The sequence below is a fragment of the Myodes glareolus genome, chromosome 23 (genome assembly GCF_982192425.1).
Source record: "Myodes glareolus chromosome 23, mMyoGla1.1, whole genome shotgun sequence".
NCBI classification, from domain to species: Eukaryota; Metazoa; Chordata; class Mammalia; order Rodentia; family Cricetidae; genus Myodes; species Myodes glareolus.
Window position 1 is genome coordinate 57172617 of NC_142048.1, and position 17803 is coordinate 57190419.

Genomic DNA, 17803 nt, shown 5'->3' on the forward strand with positions numbered 1-17803 from the left:
GGTTAAAACCAAACCCTGCACCCACCAGCCACCCAAACACTGGAGCCCTGTGAGGGGTGCCTAGTGATGGAAGGGAGCGAGAAGCAAAGAACAGACTCCAGTGTGCCAACTGGGAACGAGCCCCACCCAGGTGGGCTGCTGGGAGATCTTTATTCTCACTTTCTCCTTGTTACTGCCAAGAAGCCAAGAAAACTGCACAAGAGCACATTAGTGTCCTAACACCTAACACCTCAACTCTATTTAGTCAGGATGGACGCTGTGTCCTAAATTCTCTGTCTGCTAGTTTAGGCTCAGTACGTGGAGGACAGTCTGTGGCACCCTTCGGTTGGCACTGGCTTAGGTCGCGAAGAGCTTACTGAAGGCAGGTCCTACTTCGGCGATCATGTCGGTGGTGGTTGTGGAGCGCCCGTACTTCTGGAAAGCCTGATGGTTACACTCCCTTGTGAGGGTGCAAGCACCCCAGGCAGCCACCAGTAGTGGGCTGACGCTGTAAGACAAGAGCAGAATCAAAGGCTTCATCGTAGGCCCTGTCAAGAGCTCTGGGCTCTGACTTTCCACCCACTTTTACCTTCAACTCCCAAATAGCAAGCTCATGCCAGCTGGGCCCTAAGAAGACAGCTTTACTGCAGCTGAGCCCTGACACCTGCATTTGTGACTGGCGTACAACTCAGTGGCAGATCACAGGCCTAGGGAGCACTAGGAGGCCCTGGGTCCACCCTGGACATGGGCTGGAACCCAACAGAGAGAAGCAGCTCTTCCTGGTGTGAGAGGCGCTGGTGCTGAGGGCTTTGACAGCATTCACTGGTTTTCTTAGTGTGGCAGGACACCTGAGGGCAGCATGCAGACCCCTACTCCACTGCACACCCCATCTTGGGCTAGAGAACAAACTAGAACCGCCCTTTGTGCCACTCCCCTGCAGAACTGAGCATCCCATACCTAGCACGTGTGGCCATAATGGTCCACAGGACAAATCATGTGTGGGGAATCTATGAGCTTAGCATCCTGCTGCCTCAGAGATCACACACCTATGAGGACCAGTGCCCAGGAAGGCCATCCCTCCGCCCTGTCTGCTCTCTACTTCAGTTTATAGAAGCCACTGCTGAATTTTCCACAGTGGTGCCCTGAACCAACCATGGCCGCCAGGGCCGCACCCTCAGCTGATAGGTTTGGGCCTAGCATGTGTGTGGACAGGGGCGCCTTGGAAGCAGATGTCTCCCACGGAGCACTGATAGTTCACCCAGGCGGGACACTGCAGGAATTTGACACGTGAGCTGACCGCATTAACGGTATAAGAGCAGGACAAAGAACGGTGCCATACCCATTTGTTCTCTCTGGTCCAGCAAGGAGGGCCCAGTGCGCCATGACACCCAGGGAGCCTGACAGGAGGTCTCCTTGGCCCCCACACCTGCGGCTGCTGCCTTCCTGGCTGCACACAAGCACTGTCAGGACAGACACGAGCAGGCATTAGTACCAACACCGTGAGCTGCCCCCTGCCCCAGGACAGACACGACAGGCATCAGTACCAACACCGTGAGCTGTCCCCCCTTCCCCCGCTTGTTCCAAGGAGGCCCTTCCACCCCAGACCACAAGGATGAGCTCCTGAGAAAACAGTGCTGCAGGGCATAGCCTGAGCCCAGCCCAAACGCCATTTCCACACGTCTCCAAATCCCCACCAGCAGCATGCCCAGGCACCCCACTTGGATCCTCCCACTAACCACTATATACCTGTGCATGTGAAAATGGTTTCCATAGGAAACGTTTTTAAACCTGGTGCTGCATTTGAGTGTGCTGGCATCAGGAGTGCCTTGTCACTATGGTCTGGTTGCCCTGAGACCATTCTGTGCCATTTCCTGTTCTGGCTGTGGGTAGGTATGTGTGTGTTCACATACATGACCATGTGTCCTTTGGTGTTCTAAAGACACTAAATTCAGGTTTCTGTCAATGACTCCATATCTCCCTAACAGCTACTTGAACTGAACAGTATTATGGTGGCCTGGCTATCCCTGAGAGCGCAGAGTGGCAGACTTACTAGGAACACCCACACTCCTTCCTGCCTCCACTCTGAGCAGCCCTTCAGCTCCTAGGGAAAGGCAACTGACATTTCCAGCGAATGCCAGTGCTGAGGTTTCCTTTACTTGCTAGTTATAATAAGACAAAATTCAACAAAAGACCCAGATGACTGCTATTATGTGTGGGCGCCTTACTGAAAGGGAGGTGACAGGTAGAGATGGCAGCTCAGGACTATGCATTTTCTTCCTGAAAATGTTTTTATTTCTGTGTGTGCATGCGCACATGTGCGCACATACATGTGTGCTCGAGTGTGTACCACACTTGGCTGGAAATGGTTTCAAGTCAGTCAAAGTGCAAGGTCTGTGACCCTTGCTAAGCCTGCAGTAAAGGCCCAAACATCCTTGTGTCCCCACGTCCCCATGCAAACCTTTAGGAGCGCACAGAGGCCGTGGCTGGCAAGTTAAATATGTACCAACAGGTATGAATCAACATGAGGCTTCCAGGTTATGTCTGCATGACCACCGAGTGGCATGGAAGGTCCCCACTCACCCTGCTGACCATCGGAGATCAGGTCATGCTCTCCTTTCTGGACCACTGTGATGTTCCCCAGGGCCTGGCTGAGCTTCAGTACGGACCCACTGTGGCTTTGGGTGTCCATGGGACTACTGAGCTACAACACAAGCACAGAAATAAGTCCTGGACACACAGGGTTCACAGGAGGCAAGGTGATCACTCATCCAGTCTATCAGAAGTCTCAGATGCTCATGCCCACAGAAATCAAGGGCACTGGCTAAGGGCTCAGGGGTAAGAATAGGAAGTGGCCAGGACATCCCTGATACCAGAACCTCCAAGGGATGCTGACACCAACGCTTAGTCTCAACTTGTCCTCCCCTCCCTGACTAGAGCAGGTTGTAGAAACAACACAAATTTGGATGCTGCTGTTGTGCGTGCCCCTCCCCCACAGAGAGCACAGGCTTTGGGACACGTGCCATCAGGACTAATAGCTTCATTTTATTTCATTCTGTCCCCATACCCCGTGGAGCAGAGGCTGTAGGTCAACTAGCACTTGAGGACGGAGTGACTTGGCCTGTGACCACAGCAGGCAGTCCCTGGCTCAAGCCCACCACACCATCATTCATCCAATAAAATTTATATGGGAACTACAGGAGGCATGAGAAGCATGTGTGGTAGAGCCCAGGGCAAACATCTCTAGGGATCTGCACACCGGCCTCCCTGCAGAGACAGGCCCATGCCCTGAGATGGGCACAGCCCTGGAGCTCACTTCACCCCAGATCAGGTTCCTCCTTCCCCAAAGCCCATGAACTCACCACAGCTTCCCAGAGCCTGCCGAACTCCACACGGTTGGGGGTGAGAATGGCCTTCTGGTAACTGTGGATGAGGGTCGGCTGCTGAGCTATCAGCCACAGGCCATCCTGTGCAGAACAAGGACGCACCTTCACCGGTGGGTCTCAGAGACCCTGTGCTGACTGTGTGGGGAGATGAGAGGCCACACTCACCGCGTCGATGACAACAGGGATGTCCCTGGCCTTGCTTGCTTCCAAAATGCCCTGCCAGAAAAGCAGACAAGCTGAACAATGTAGAGGGCAAAAGGCCCGGGCACACAGCTAAGCACTGGAGAAGCCAGGGAAGTTGGACAAGCTTACCCTTCAGTGGAAGGAAGGGTTTAGTTGCTCCCCTTGGAATGTCAGGAACAGATGTGGTTTTACAACCTGGTGATCTTTTGCTGTCTGAGACAGGCTCTGCCATGTCTCCCAGAATTTATGGTTTACTCATCCTAGACCCTTTCCCCCTAAATCTCAAGCATTGCTTCTAGGCCATAAAACCCATCCTCATGAGTGAGGTCACTTGTACTTTACGGCAGCCTGAGTGACTCTATGTTACTTAGGGCCAGGCCATCCTGACACCACAGGCCCTATGTTTACCTCCATCAAGCTCCCTAGACTGTAAATCTTGGGCACTATCTTCAGTACCCATTTTTGTGAAAAAAGCCAGAAGGACTTTGTAAAGACTCTCAGTGTAAACATGTCTTAAATTGTTGTGCACTTGGGCTGAGGTCATTGTTATCTGAATTTTTTCCCCCAAAATTGTGCTGTGCTTAAATATGGCTCAAGTAAAATGATCTGGGCCAGAATCCAAGAGTCTTGGGCCCCAGCACCGGTTACCAAAATCGGGCTATTTCGTTCTTTTCTCACCCCAGTTGCTTCCTGGCCTGCTGGAAAGCCTGCAGGGGACCCTCCCACAGAACAAGTGCATCTCCCCAAGAGGAGGAAGGAGCTGGCAGTGCTTATGTGGTCACAGGCAAGCAAACAGTACAGCCAATTATAAAACAGTAGGGGCAGAGCCAGCACGGCTCCCAGGCCAGCTCACCAAGCGCCCGGCTCATGCCACACTGCAGTACTTGATTTTTGGGGATTCTCCAGATCAACTGTTACCCATCTTTCTACTATTTTACACATATGCTTTTAAACAGCAGGTGATCATAACAGTGAACCCTTTTCCCACAGGACTGGCCCTTAGTCCTCTCCTGAAAGCCTCAAAGACTTCCCATTTAAAAAGTACAGATACATATTAATCAATGTCCTGTTAATTATCAACTAATATGCTACAAGAAAACTACATATGGCAATCAGATGGGCCAGTAAAATGGCTCACAGTAAAGGTGCCAAGCCTCTATAGGGTGGTAGGAAAACTGACTGCTGGAAGTTGACCTCTGACCTCCACCCATATGCTGTGACGTGCACATCCACAAATGCAGCGTGTGCACACAAATACATTTTTAAGATTAAAAGAAAAAAGTGATAAACAGACAAGTAGAAAACACAAGGAGACGAAGTAAGTGTAACTGGGGCCTGACACCCGGGGCCGTTGTTTCCTGAGTGTCCTAGTTAGGGTGACTTGTCTAGGAAGCACAGAAGAAGAGAACTTGGGGAGGAAAGGGTTTATGTGGCTGCACTTCTGCATGTTAGCCTAGCACTGGAGGAAGTCAGGGCAGAAACTCAAACTGGATAGGACCTGGAGGCAGGAGCTGATGCAGAGGTCGTGGAGAACTGGTTTGCTTTCTTTGTTTTTTGAGACAAGGCTGTGAAACAGTCCTGGCTGTCCGGAATTCACTCTGTAGACCAGACTGGCCTCGAACTCAGAGATTCACCTGTCTGTGCCTCTCAAGTACTGGGATTAAAGGCGAGCGCTACCACCACTGCCCAGCCTCGGCCTGCTTTCTTACAGAACTCAGGACCACTACCCTGGGGTGGCACCACCCACAATGGGCTGGGTCCTCCCCCATCAATCAGTAATTAAGAAAATGCTGTACAGACTTGTGCACGGATTGATCTGACGAAGGCATTTTCTCAATTCCGACTTCCTCCTCTCTGATGACTCTAGCTTGCATCGAGCTGACACAGAACTGTCAGCACACCAAGGAAAGTGCCAGCATAGGAAATGTACATTTTGTCTGGCACTGGCCCATGGGTTCCAAGTAGAGGCACAAGAACAGGACACATGGGTCCCAGAGAAGCTCATTTCCTCTCTTAACAATACTCCAGCTTGCTGGCTGTGTCTTCGGCTTTCCTGTCAACCCACTGGGTCTGCCATTCAGATCTAGGTTCACGTCTGATTTCAGGCTATTTGGTAATGTGACACCAAGGTCTCTTCAGTTTCCCTAATAAAGCAGAGTAGCAGCCCAAAGCTATCACCTAAGCACTGGAAAGGTTCACCCCAGCACAAGCCGGGGTTCTCTCAGAAGGATGAGTGCCAGCACCCCGGAGCAGAGCGATGTGAAGGTGTGTGTGTGAACATTTAAAATATCACTCGTGGGCGTGGCGGCACTCGGGAGGCAGACTCATCACTTACAAAGAAACAGCTCGAGAAGTCTAACAGTAAGTACACAGTTCTAATACAGCTATTAAAATAGTCTGGAAGTGAGAGCCAGGTGCACTCGCAGGAAAGCATCTGCAGGACCTACAGAACAAGCTGCAGAAGAAACATGGCGTGATGACCGAGCATTCTAGATAGCATGGGTTCAAAGCCAGCCTGCGGATGAGAAACTTCATCTACAGGGTCAACACATCCCTCCTGCAGCCCCAGCCTGCTCTGCAGATCAGGAGGCTGACTGATCCTCAGACGGCAAAGCCCAGGCTCCAGCAGACAGAGTCCCAGGTGCACCGTGAGGGTACCGAGTTCAGGACACTGTGAGCTCGGAAGGAGAGGCCTGACACACTGCAACATGAACTACAGGTGCAACAACATGCTGCCTAGGCACACAACAGCACACAACTCAATTTCTCTCAGGAAACTTCTGTAACTGAGAGCTCCAGAGACAGAATCAGCACCAGGACCCCAGCAAGCAGGGTTACACTAGAAGGGACATAAACCTGCTGCACCTGCTGCTCCCTGGAACTGAACAGGAAACCCCACACCAGCCTCTACTGTCTGTGGCTGCTCGTACGAAACCCTGGAGCCAAGAGACTCGTCCTATCTGCTGGGCTCTGGAAGACCCTCACACCACTACTGGTTGCCCCAGCTTCCCCTCTGCCACACAACACAGCTCCGTCCACTTCCAAGATGAGGTCCAATGACCAACAACAGGCAACTGAGTCTGAGGAACAAAAGAAATGCTTGTGCGCAACACTGTTTCTGAGAGGCAGAGTGCATAACAGTGATACCACTTACCCTGACATTGTTGAGAAGAAGGTCATCCCTACCTAGGCCAGGGCCCACAACAAGGGCATGCAGTCTGGGGAGCCATTTCTCCACCTCCTCAAGAGCATTAGAACTGTCACTAAAATAGAAAAAAGACAGAACGGTTTCTCAAGGCTCCCATTAGCTTATTTTAAACCACTGTGTGTGTGTGTGGTGCTGAAGACTGAACCCATGACCCTGCGCATGTGAGGGAAGTACCCTACACCAGTCGACATCCCAACAGCTTGTACCACAGTAGGGAAGGTCCCACAGTTCCCTAGCCACTGCTCCCACGAGCACCCTACGTATGCACACTCCAGAATACCACAAGTGAGGGTTCAGCTCTGAGCAGCTGACCCACAGTCCCATCCTGTCCCTGTCCCAGGATGCAGTCTGGACCCCACCGTGCATTTGACCCTTGCATCTCCTCAGTCTTCTCCATGTACTGATTTATTTTTATTTTAGCTTTTTTTTCTTTCCAAAGTCTGTGTAGTCCTGGCTGTCCTAGAACTTGCTTTGTAGACCAGGCTGGCCTTGAACTCAAGAGATCCACCTGCCTCTGACTCCCTAGTGGTGGGATTAAATGCCTAGCAGCTTGTTTTAGCATTTAAAGACTGCTTTTGTCTGCATGTCTGTCTGTGCACTACATGTGTACCTAGTACCTGCAGAGGTCAGAAGAGGGCATCAAATTCCTTCAAACTAATGTTATGGATGGCTGTGAGTGCCATGTGGGTACCTGGAATAGAACTTGGGTCCTCTGCAAGAGCAGCTGGTGCTGTCACCTACTCAGCCACCTCTTCAGCCCCACTTTATTTTTATAGTGGGCAAAGTGGAACAAAAAGAATGATCCTGTCCTGAGCTCCTTCAGCTGAGTTTCAGTCCTTGGTGGCACTACCCAGGGTGACATGTGAAGTTCTGGGGAGTCCCTGAACAGGTTCTGCTCAGCTCAGAGGTACCCACTGAACCAAGCTGAACAGAGCTCAAGCACTGTGAGCACTGCCTCAGGCACCCCTGCTCCGCACACTACACGACACAGCACCTGTCCCCCCACCCCCATGTCCCAGGTCCCCCCTCTAGCCCTCTCACTGTCTTATGCTGATGCACAATGATGGACTCAATGATTTTCTTTTCTTTAATGGTGCTGGGGATCAAATCTCCACTTTGTAAACTACATCCTAAACCTTTTAAAAGTTTTATTTGATAGGGCTGTTTGCTGTCCAAGCTGGCCTCCAATTACAAAGTCTCTGGTCCGAGCCCTAGCTGGGGAGAAAGGTGTGAGCTACAAGGCCCAGCCCCATTAGACTTCTCTATACTCCATGTAGCACCCAGAGTACAGCAGACACACAGTGTGAAAATTCTCCTGCAGGTAAAGACACCCACAGTGCAGACTCACAGGACAGGGTGGACAATCAGCTCTGGGCTGTAGGACTTGATCACTGGCGCAGCCTCCCTGGCACAGAACACGTGGGTCAAATCTGCACCCTGAAATAAAATCAGAGGTGGGCTTAGAGAAGGCCATGGTCAACAGGACCAACCACGAGAGGCTGTCACGTTCTGCACTAAAAGGTAAACTCCCCTGTGATAGGGTCTCTCACTGAACCTGAAGCTAGGCTGGTGGTCAGTAAACCTCAGGGATCCTCCTGTCTCTGCCTTCAACAATGCTGGGGTTACAGGCATGAATGGCCATGCTGGGCTTTTTGTGTGTGCTGGGAATGTGAACTCAGGCCTTCATGAGTGTATTTCAAGTATTCTTACACAGTGTCATCTCTCCAGGTCCCTAAATAACTCAATTTTTAATCAGAGAAACCCCAATAAAAGACTCTGAGGTAAACCTACCACTTTCAGAGCCGAGATTCCTGCAAAATATGGTGCTCCTGTGTACCTAAAATGGAAACACTGGAGTCAGGACTGTGAAGCGACACGTCTGCCAATAACAGGTCACCAACACAAGATAAGAAGAATATGTGAGTAGGTATGAATCAGAAGTGATACAGACTCCAGGCCCCAAACATGAAGTCAGCATGCAGGAGATGCTCAGTAAACATTCACACAGAAGTCAGAACTAGAGACGCTCCACACGACACCTGTGGCCATTTCTCAACACTGGCTGTGTGACTCTGTACCAGGTATAAGACAGGGCTAGCTAGCTGCAGGTTTCTCTAGGGGTCAAAGCAGTCAGCAGAGATAGGTCCTCAGAGTAGAGGAGCCCTGTCTTCTATGAGCAGCACCAGGAGAAGCCGTACAGGGTCACTGCACCCTGCTGTGTGGTTCCCAGTTTCTTGTCTAAGCTCTTGTGGCCCGTGGCAATCTCATGCTCGGCATGGTGCTCACATACAGAGTCACTGTGCTCATTGCCACTGGTATATGTTGTCACCCATGACCCCCACCCTCCAACAAACCAGGGACAAATGCTGAGCACACAGAACCCAGGCCCATTCTCAAACATGTGACCTGCTCTTCCACAATGGTGTCGACAAAGTGTGTCCAAATCACCAGAGAAGGGACCACACACGCTCTCCCTTTCCCACAGACAGGTGTTTCACAAGACCCTGCAGAATGGACAAGGGCCCACAGGAGATCACATTCACACAGCACACGGGAGCCACCAGGGAAGAGAGGACAGTTGGGATGGTAACAGAGGCCAACAGATGAGGAGCGGCTAGCCAGACTAATGGGACATTCCAAAGCCACACCCCAGACCTGCCTGGGAGGAACTGCGGTTTCTAGAGCAGATGGTCTGGGTGAGCAGAGTGCAAGATGACAACACTTAAAATGTAAACAAACGGGGTGCAGACGGCATGATCTCCCCAGGTTACCACAGCACGCACTACCACTGCTTCTGGGAAGCCTACAGCCAGCCAGTCACCAGCACAGTACACAGGGAGCCTGCTGCCAAAGCACTGCCTGTGAGGAACCAGAGAGGGCAGGAGCACAAACACCAATGCGCCCACAATACACACACCTAAATTCACCAGCTAAGAAGCTCAACTGGAATTCTTTGTTTTTTGAGACAGGGTTTCTATGTGTAGTCCTAAGCTGTCCCAGAACTAGGTCTGGAGATCAGGCTGGCCTTGAACTCACAGAGATCGGCCTGTCTCAGCCTCCCAAGTGCTGGGATTAAAGGTGTGCGCCACTATTCCTTGGCAAGCTGAGAATTTTGAATCCAATTATGAATGCAAATTCATAGGGAAAAGCAGAGCTGGTGGCTGGAACCGCTCAGCAGTTCTGTTAAAGCTCTCACCAGCTGCTTTGCAAACTGTGAAGCACAGCGGTATGTGGAAAAGTGCACGCAGGCTGGATTTCCAAGTAGGAAGGCATTTCAGACTACTCAAAGGAGAAGCTAAGAAGATAGAAATACAGAAGGAAACACAGGGTAAGGTAAACGATGAAGAGCAAGGCTAAATGGGATTCCACCTGTGATCCCAGCACACGAGGATGAGACAGGGAGACTGAGAATTTGAGGCTAGCCTGGTGGGACACTGTCTCAAGAAAAATAATGGAGCTATACATCTACAGAGAAATGACATGGTGGAGGCAGACTCCCAGACAGGAACAAGGGAAGAACTGGGACCAGAGGCAGAAGGACTCACACATAAGGACAGATTACAGATCCTTACACACCAAACACAGCCACAAAGTATGAAGAAGATAAAATGAGTCTCAGCAAAACTAGGATCTTAGGAGAGTCATACACGACTACACGCGTGCAGTATGGAAACCACGCAAAAGCCTGTAAAAAGGTCGCACAGGCCCACAGGCACTCATAGACGCTCACAGGAGCCCACAGCACTACACACAGGACATGGACACGCCACCAGGCTGAGAGCACCGACAGCACGGCAGCGCTAACACTCACTGTGAGGGAGTCAGCGGGACTCCCCAGACTTTACTTAGTCAGAGAGGTGGTCGGTGAGGAGTGCTCTGCATCCTGCCAGACTGCATTTGGAAATATCACTACACACGGATGGATGGATGGACAGACGGACTGATGGGGAAAGGAAGGTAGGTGCAGAGATGGAAGGCAGATGTAGACAGACAGGCAGGAGGGGGTGGCCTTTATAAACATGACTGTCTTACAGCCAGCACTCACTCTTGACAGCCCCCGACGATGCCTATTCTTCCGTCTTGCCCTTTGTGTTTCTTCGAGGTTAGAGCAGGCACAATGTTTCTCACCAGCTGAAAAAAATTCTCCATGTCCTTTGTCGAGTGTGCTGTATGGAGGGAGAATGCTCTTTGTAAAACTGCAAAACAGAAAAATGAAGTCATTAGAGACTTAAGAGTAACCACCATCTAGCGTGCGTCCCAAAGCTGCCCACAAGAACTCTCGATTGTATCTGGAGGCGTCACTCTCAGTTCTGCGGTAATGGTGGTCAGGTGTCAGCAGAGCAGCAGACACTGTACGCCAGGCTTCTGTAATGTACAGCATTTGTGGGGACCTTCATCAACCTAAAACTGGAACCACCACTCAACACACCGTCTTCTCTCATTTCAACCCCAGCCTTTAAAGTCGGGAGGGCTCTTCCTCTGTTCATGTCTGGAGAGCACGCTCCCGCTCCTGGCTACGACCCTGTGCTGTAGTCACATCTATCCGATTATTCCCAACTGCATCTCAATACTCATCAGATACTAATCAGATCGCCTGGGAAGGCTCTAAACACAGCGCATCTTAGGCTCAAGGCGCACTGTGGAGCAGCTGCACCACGCAGAGTTGTGTCTATCTACCTCCATTTTAACTGGCTTTTCTTGGAAAACTTCCTTAGATGTGAGTTTTGTTATGATATCTACAACAGATCAGCTGTAAGGAAATGTTAGTATATGCCACAGAACCCAATGCACATATTCTTTACAATCATAAAATCTGTGTTTCTATGCACTATCTACAGATCTACAGAATGTAAGGATCCCTGGAAGCAAAGGTCCACAAATCCACTCAGGAAAAAGCTCTCTCAGCTCCTTGGGGGAAAGTCATCTCAGTCTCTTCCAGCTTGACCTTGCTTACTTTTGCTCAATAAAACATTCCATTATTTCCCATGGGGGTGTGTGCACACGCACACACACATATGAAGGCCAGAGGTCAACCTTGGTACTGCTCTTCAGGAGCTGCCCACCTTATTTCCCACCTTTGTGTGTGTGTGTGTGTGTGTGTGTGTGTGTGTGTGTGTAGGGGGAAGCAGTGAGTGTGCACATGTGAACCTAGATGTATATGGAGACCAGAGTGAGTGTGTACATGTGAGCATGAGCCCATGTGTATGTGTATGTAGGGGGAAGTAGTGAGTGTGCACCTGTGCCTAGATGTGTGTGTGGGTGGAGGGGGAAGTAATGAGTGCGCACACATGAGCCTATGTGTGTGGAGACCAGAGTGAGTGTGCACACGTGAGCCTATGCGTGTGGAGACTAGAGTTCTGGTTGTTTTCCTCAGTTACTCTCCACCTTATGTTTTGAGCCTGGAGCTGTTACATCTGGCCAAACAGCAAGAGTCAGACCCTCCTGCCCATGCCTCCCCAGCACCACAGTCCCCGTGGCTGACACAGCACTTTACTGACTGAACCATCGCCCAGCCTCGCTTTACCTTCTGAGCCAGACACTCTTATGAGGACTGGGCCTTGCTGGTTAGGCTTGACTGGCTGGCCAGGGAGTCCTGGGGACCCTCCTGTCACTCTCTCCCAGCACTGGGAGTAAAAGCGTGCGGCACCATGCCTGTCCCTGTCTTTTTATAGGGCTGGGGACAGGTGTAGGTCTTCATGCTAAGGTGGCAAGCACTATGGACTGGACTATCTCCCTGACTCTCATGTACACACAGGCCCAAATGTAAAGATAGGACTGACTACACGTTGTCCCCATTGTCCCAGTATCTGATCCTGGGGTGAGAAGTGCCAGGCTGAATGCTGAAGGTCACCCTGCTCCATACAGCTAATTACCACCCACTTAGAGATGAAGAAACAGGTCCCAGAGATGGGGAGATGCTATGGTCAGCTGCTAAGTGAATCTGGCACCTCTGAGCAAACTTCATTAGTGTACCTTTAGAGTTGTCCCTTCTGTTTCAGTTAATACTGGGAGAGCCTTGCACAGAGGCTGCCAGGGTCACCAAGTCATTATGACCACTCCTTTGACAGACAACTAAAGACTCACTGAACACGCCTAGGAATATTCCTGCCCATGACCTTTTTGACCCCAAGCTGAGCAGACTAGAAGAGCTTGCATCTGTCATTTACCCTCTCAGCACTGGACTCTCTTACTGTGAGCTAAGCAGCCCAGAAACCCATCTAGCATCTTTCCTTCTTGAATGATAACCTAAAACTGAGCATGCTCAGAAAAGTTACCTTAAACGAGGATGGGGCAACCCCTGAAGCCCTTTCTTACAGGAGCATTCTCCCCAATGGGATCTCCCACTATACAGTCGGGGAGGGCACTGCTGAGAGTAACTCCGTGTGTCCTTTCCCTGCTAGAGGTAATGGAGCTTTCTCCAACCTTTTATCTCCTGTGCTCTGTGACTCAGTGCTCACCAAGATGTGAACACAGTGTGCTCCATTACACCATTTTACCAAAATGTGGCCGCTTGAAGGCAAAATAACTTGTTCTTTAGCCAAGTTATTCACTTGATTAACCAAAAGAGTAAACTCTTTCTCCAGAGTCATTTGGGAGGGAAAAGAAAAATCTGTCATGAAGTGCAGCATGTTCTGTTTTAACTAGAATTGTATGAATGCCAAGTAAAATCCAAGCCATGGCGCTGGAGAGACAGCATGTTAAGAGCACACACTGTTCTTCCAGAGGACCAGGGTTCAATTTCTAGCACCCACATGGCAGTTCACAACTGTAACTCCAGTTCTAGGGGATCCAACACCCTCACACAGATACACATGCAGGCAAAACACCAATGCACATAAGATAAAAATAAATTTAAAAAATCTTGTCAGAAAAGAAAAAAAAATCTTGTCAGGCATCGGTAGCACAAACCTTTAATCCCACACTCAGGAGGCAGAGGCACATCTCTGAGAGTTTGAGGCCAGCCTAGTCTACAGAGCAAGTGCCAGGACAGAAAAAAAACCCTGTCTCGAAAAACTAGGAAGGAAGGAAGGAAGGAAGGAAGGAAGGAAGGAAGGAAGGAAGGAAGGAAGGAAAGAAGGAAGGAAGGAAGGAAGGGTAGTTAGTTCCACCCACGAAGCAGCACCAAGCCCCGCCTGACTCTGGCCAGTCCTCTGAAACAGCTGTCCCCTCCACACTATGCTCCTACACTGTCTGGTGAGCAGCTACAACACCGCAGTTGTGGGGATGGAATGCTATAAGACAAATTATCCTGGGCCATTTTAGGGACTTCAATACTTACTTACTTTAACTTTCGTGTGTGGCCCAACACTCTTGCTTTAAGCAAACATCCCACACAGTGTCACCAAGTTCACAGACCTCTTGTCATGGTCAGTTTCTATTGTCAACCTGACACAACCAAGAGTCACCTGGGAAGAGGGAGTAGCAACTGAGGGGCCATGTCTGTGGGGAAACTGTCTTGAATCTGATCGACGGAGGAGGGCCCAGCTCACTGGAAGCACACGGACGGGTGGTGCACAGGTGTGTGTGGTATAACAAAGTCAGCAGAGCCAGTGGTCCGCCTTCCTCCTTGGCCTCTGCTTCAGAGGCCAATTTCCTTCCTGACCTCCCTTAAACATGACTGTGATCCGGAGACAGGAGGTGAAACAAACCCTTTCCTCCACAAGTTGCTTTGGTCATGGTGTTTGTCACAGCCACAGACAACCAACCAGACGTCTACACCAAAGAAGTAGGGAACGCTAGAGTACAAGATGACAGCTGAGACCAACACAGGTTTCCTGCTCTGCTGTCACTGAAGAACCCGTTGCTCTCTACCTTTTGTTCCACGACTGTAACTCTGTCCCACAATGGGCACATTAGGATAACATGAATTCCCCGAAGAGTCAGTCACTTTACCTCACAGCCAAGAGCTCGGCTAGTGAAAGGCCAGAGGCAGGTCGATTAGATTTCCCAACACTTTACATTACCGGATCAAGTTTTAGTTGGCTTACTGCCACCCCTAGTAGGTTTATCCACCAAAGTATTAAGAGGCTACTTAAAATAAAAATGCTATTTACATAAGTGACTTGGACTGGAAAAGCAGGTAGCGCCCGTTTGCATTTTGCTGGCTGAGGATAGCTACCACCACTTTTGTGCCCCAAGTGCTTTGAGTTAATGTGAATTCTAAGTTGGAGCATATGACAGCGACCCATACATTAAGTGAGACCCGCCCAAAGCACAGACGGTTTTGAAGACCCGTTCTGTGGTAGACATTTAGCAAGTCAATCTAGTAATGAAACTTTAGAGAAGTACAAACAAACAAACACAATCTTACGATTCAGTGTCTGAACGTAAGGCAAGAAAAACCAAGGAAAAAGGTCTCTAAATAAAGGTGGGTTTAAAAGCCTTTTATGGGCGTGACTGTCATTACAAACTTGGAGGTGCCACCTACTTAAACTGAAAAACAAAAGCCAACATTTCTCCACATTTTACCCTTGACTGTGATCAACATGTTCATAGGCCATGGTCAAATCTTCCTAATGAATCCTTCAACAAACAGTAAACTTCACTACTTCAGCCCTTTACTCCTGGGGAATGCTGGCTAAGTCACTTCATCAGAAACTCGACTGTCAACACAAAGGTAGACAACAGCTCTCTCTCTCGTTGCCTTGTAAGAAATGGGATGATGTACAAGGGATGTAAGAAATGTAACTATTCATGAACAAGGAATGAAAGCCATGTAAAGGAGATCTGGGAGATAAATGGCCCATCTGCTCAATCCATGAGGTCTTCCTCTGTAGTCTGTCCTATCTGAAGAGGGACCTACCTCCTGCTCTACCTGCTGGGACAGGGTCTTAGATGTGTCTGGTTGCTCTTCAAAGGGAATTCCAGGTTAGCCATGGTTACACAGTGAAACTTCAAAAATAAGTGTCTAACTGGAGCTCCGAATCTCGCATGTCACTTGACTTAGTCCGTCTCACAATCCCCAAACATAGGGCTTAGGAAAGAGGGTGAGCCACACCTTGACCTCACCCACCTCCTCCAAGAACTTGCAAGCTTTGAGCTAGGGCACCGGTACCGGCCCTGCTCACGGAACGGCTCGCGTATCCCGCACGTCTAGCCCAGACCACCAGCGTTTCACGGGAGCAGGGGAACCTAGCCCTCAGTCAGGCCCGCCGCACCGACTGCCCAGCGCTGGGCGCGCCCGCGCCAGGCAGAGTCCGCCCCGCAGGGCCGCCCACTCGCCGCGACGCCCGACTCGGGTCCACCCGCCCACCGGCCCGCACGGGCGGTCCTGGTCGATACCTGCGTGTAGAGGCGGCCAGTGGAGCGCGATCGCGGCCGAGAGCAGCGCCACCACGGCAGCCGCGGCCCCAAAAGCGCGGACCGCCATCCACCGGACGCAGGTATCGATCTTACCTCGCCTGCAGGCGCTGATGGCCACAGAGCGGACGCCCATGGCGGCTCGGCCGACTTCCGGGTTCCCAGCTGCCCCCGCGCGGCCGCCGGGCCCCCACCATTGGTCCTTCCTCTGGACTCTTGGCGCCCGGGAGACCGTCCAACCGCGGCCATTGGCTTTGTCCCTGCGTCCCCGCGGTCTTCCCCATCTTCCCACCCCTTCCCCCGCGTAGCTGAGCCACGGCTATCTGGTTTCCTTCTGAGCTCCCGGCGGCCCCAGAGCGCCGCCGGAAGTGTGTTCCTGATTCCGGAGGACTCGTCCCACCCCCGGGGTCAGCCTCCACCAATCAAATGTCTGTTCTCTGCTCAGACGATTGACAATCAAGACACCCAATCCGGCCTGGCCCCAGATGTGGTAGGCTGCTCACTGAAGCCTTAGTGGTTTAGGGTCCTCGTTCTTCTTTTACCTCGTTCTGTTGTGCTTTGTCCGTGGACACGATTGAGTTGGAGATCAGCTTCCTTGGCAGCCTGCCTGCAGCTGGACACCTGTGGTGCCCAAATAGGTGATGTCCTTGTCTTTAGTGAATCCCACAGACATGGAGAAGCTAGACAGCAGAAAAGGTATCACCACCATGTCCTGGGGGATTGGATCCAAAACAACTATCTTTAAGAGAAGCCAGGAAGGCAGAACAGGAGAGCATTGCCTTTCCCCAGTACAACTCACGTGATGCATTATCCATTCTTCATTTCTCTGGGACTAATGTGTTAATTCCACAGTTGCTCCCAACACTTGCCCTTTGCCAGGCACTGATAGATGGGAGAACGTTATGCATAAAATTTAAAATCAAGAAAAGATTAACTTTGACTCTGGCTCTTACCCTGATCATTGAACCCCCACCAATCCAATTCTTTCTTTGTAAACTCCCATTGATCCTGAAAGACTGAAAACCTCCTCCACAGTTCCCGATCTTGCTTGGACTCTTCTCTGAATCCATGTATTCCCTCTATTAAAGCACCTGACCAATGTTCTATTAAAGCACCTGCCAGACTCTAAGGGCTGGGGCCTCTGTAGCTGGGATAGAATCAACTTCACTCTCTGTATTCCAGGTATTTAAAACAGTGCCTCAAGGAAAAATAATAAAAGATGTAATAAATGCTACAGTTAGGGGGAAGAAATGAACAGAGAGACATACAGGTAGATGGATGAATGGGTGGTGGATGAGTGCTTGGGCAGATGGATGCGTGAATAGCTTGATGCATTCAAGATAGTTACATATATGGATGGATCCATGAGTACATGGATGTTTGTGTGACTAGATAGATGAGTGATGGGAGAATTGATGGTTTAAATGGTGGATGCATGCATATATGCAAGGATACATACATGTATACATACATGAAAGACATCTGGTTGGGGTGGATGCATGCTTGTATAAATGCGAGGATAAATACATGTATTTATGCATACATAAATACAAGGATGACATGTGGATAGATGGTGGATGGATGCATGAATGCATACAGGATAGATGGTTAGATGGATGGTGGGTAGATGAGACAGATAGGTAGATGGCTGACTGAATTAAGACAGAGAACAGGGGCTGGAGAGATGTCTCAGAGGTTAAGAGCATTGCCTATTCTTCCAAATGTCCTGAGTTCAATTCCCAGTAACCAC

The 17803-nt window shown here is 50.3% G+C and overlaps 1 protein-coding gene across 4 annotated transcripts; it reads right to left on the reverse strand.

Moving 5' to 3' along the window:
* Positions 1 to 103: 103 nt before the first annotated feature.
* Positions 104 to 16299, reverse strand: Naxd (NAD(P)HX dehydratase). Of its 4 annotated transcripts, none has more exons than XM_085680627.2 (10): positions 16150 to 16298; positions 10799 to 10949; positions 8545 to 8590; positions 8102 to 8190; positions 6700 to 6808; positions 3528 to 3578; positions 3339 to 3443; positions 2560 to 2680; positions 1319 to 1439; positions 104 to 487 (listed from the first exon to the last, which is right to left on the reverse strand). In XM_085680627.2, exons 1-10 carry the CDS (start codon positions 16187 to 16189, stop codon positions 337 to 339), a joined length of 984 nt encoding a protein of 327 aa, XP_085536753.2. In that variant the 5' UTR covers positions 16190 to 16298; the 3' UTR covers positions 104 to 336. The 4 variants fall into 4 exon arrangements, with proteins under 4 accessions (XP_085536753.2, XP_085536752.2, XP_085536755.2 ...); XM_085680626.2 differs by having other exon boundaries at positions 16036 to 16204; XM_085680629.2 differs by lacking the exon at positions 1319 to 1439 and having other exon boundaries at positions 16150 to 16299.
* Between the last annotated feature and the right edge of the window lie 1504 nt (positions 16300 to 17803).

Bases quoted from the DNA above. Each gene is read 5' to 3' on its own strand.
- Naxd (XM_085680626.2), bottom strand. From the start codon at position 16,189: ATGGGCGTCCGCTCTGTGGCCATCAGCGCCTGCAGGCGAGGTAAGATC. The intron at 10,950-16,035 runs GTATCGACCAGG...TCTGTTTTGCAG, and splicing joins CTGGCCGCCTCTACACGCAG to TTTTACAAAGAGCATTCTCC. The intron at 488-1,318 runs GTATGGCACCGT...CTTGTCTTACAG, and splicing joins GGACCAGAGAGAACAAATGG to CGTCAGCCCACTACTGGTGG.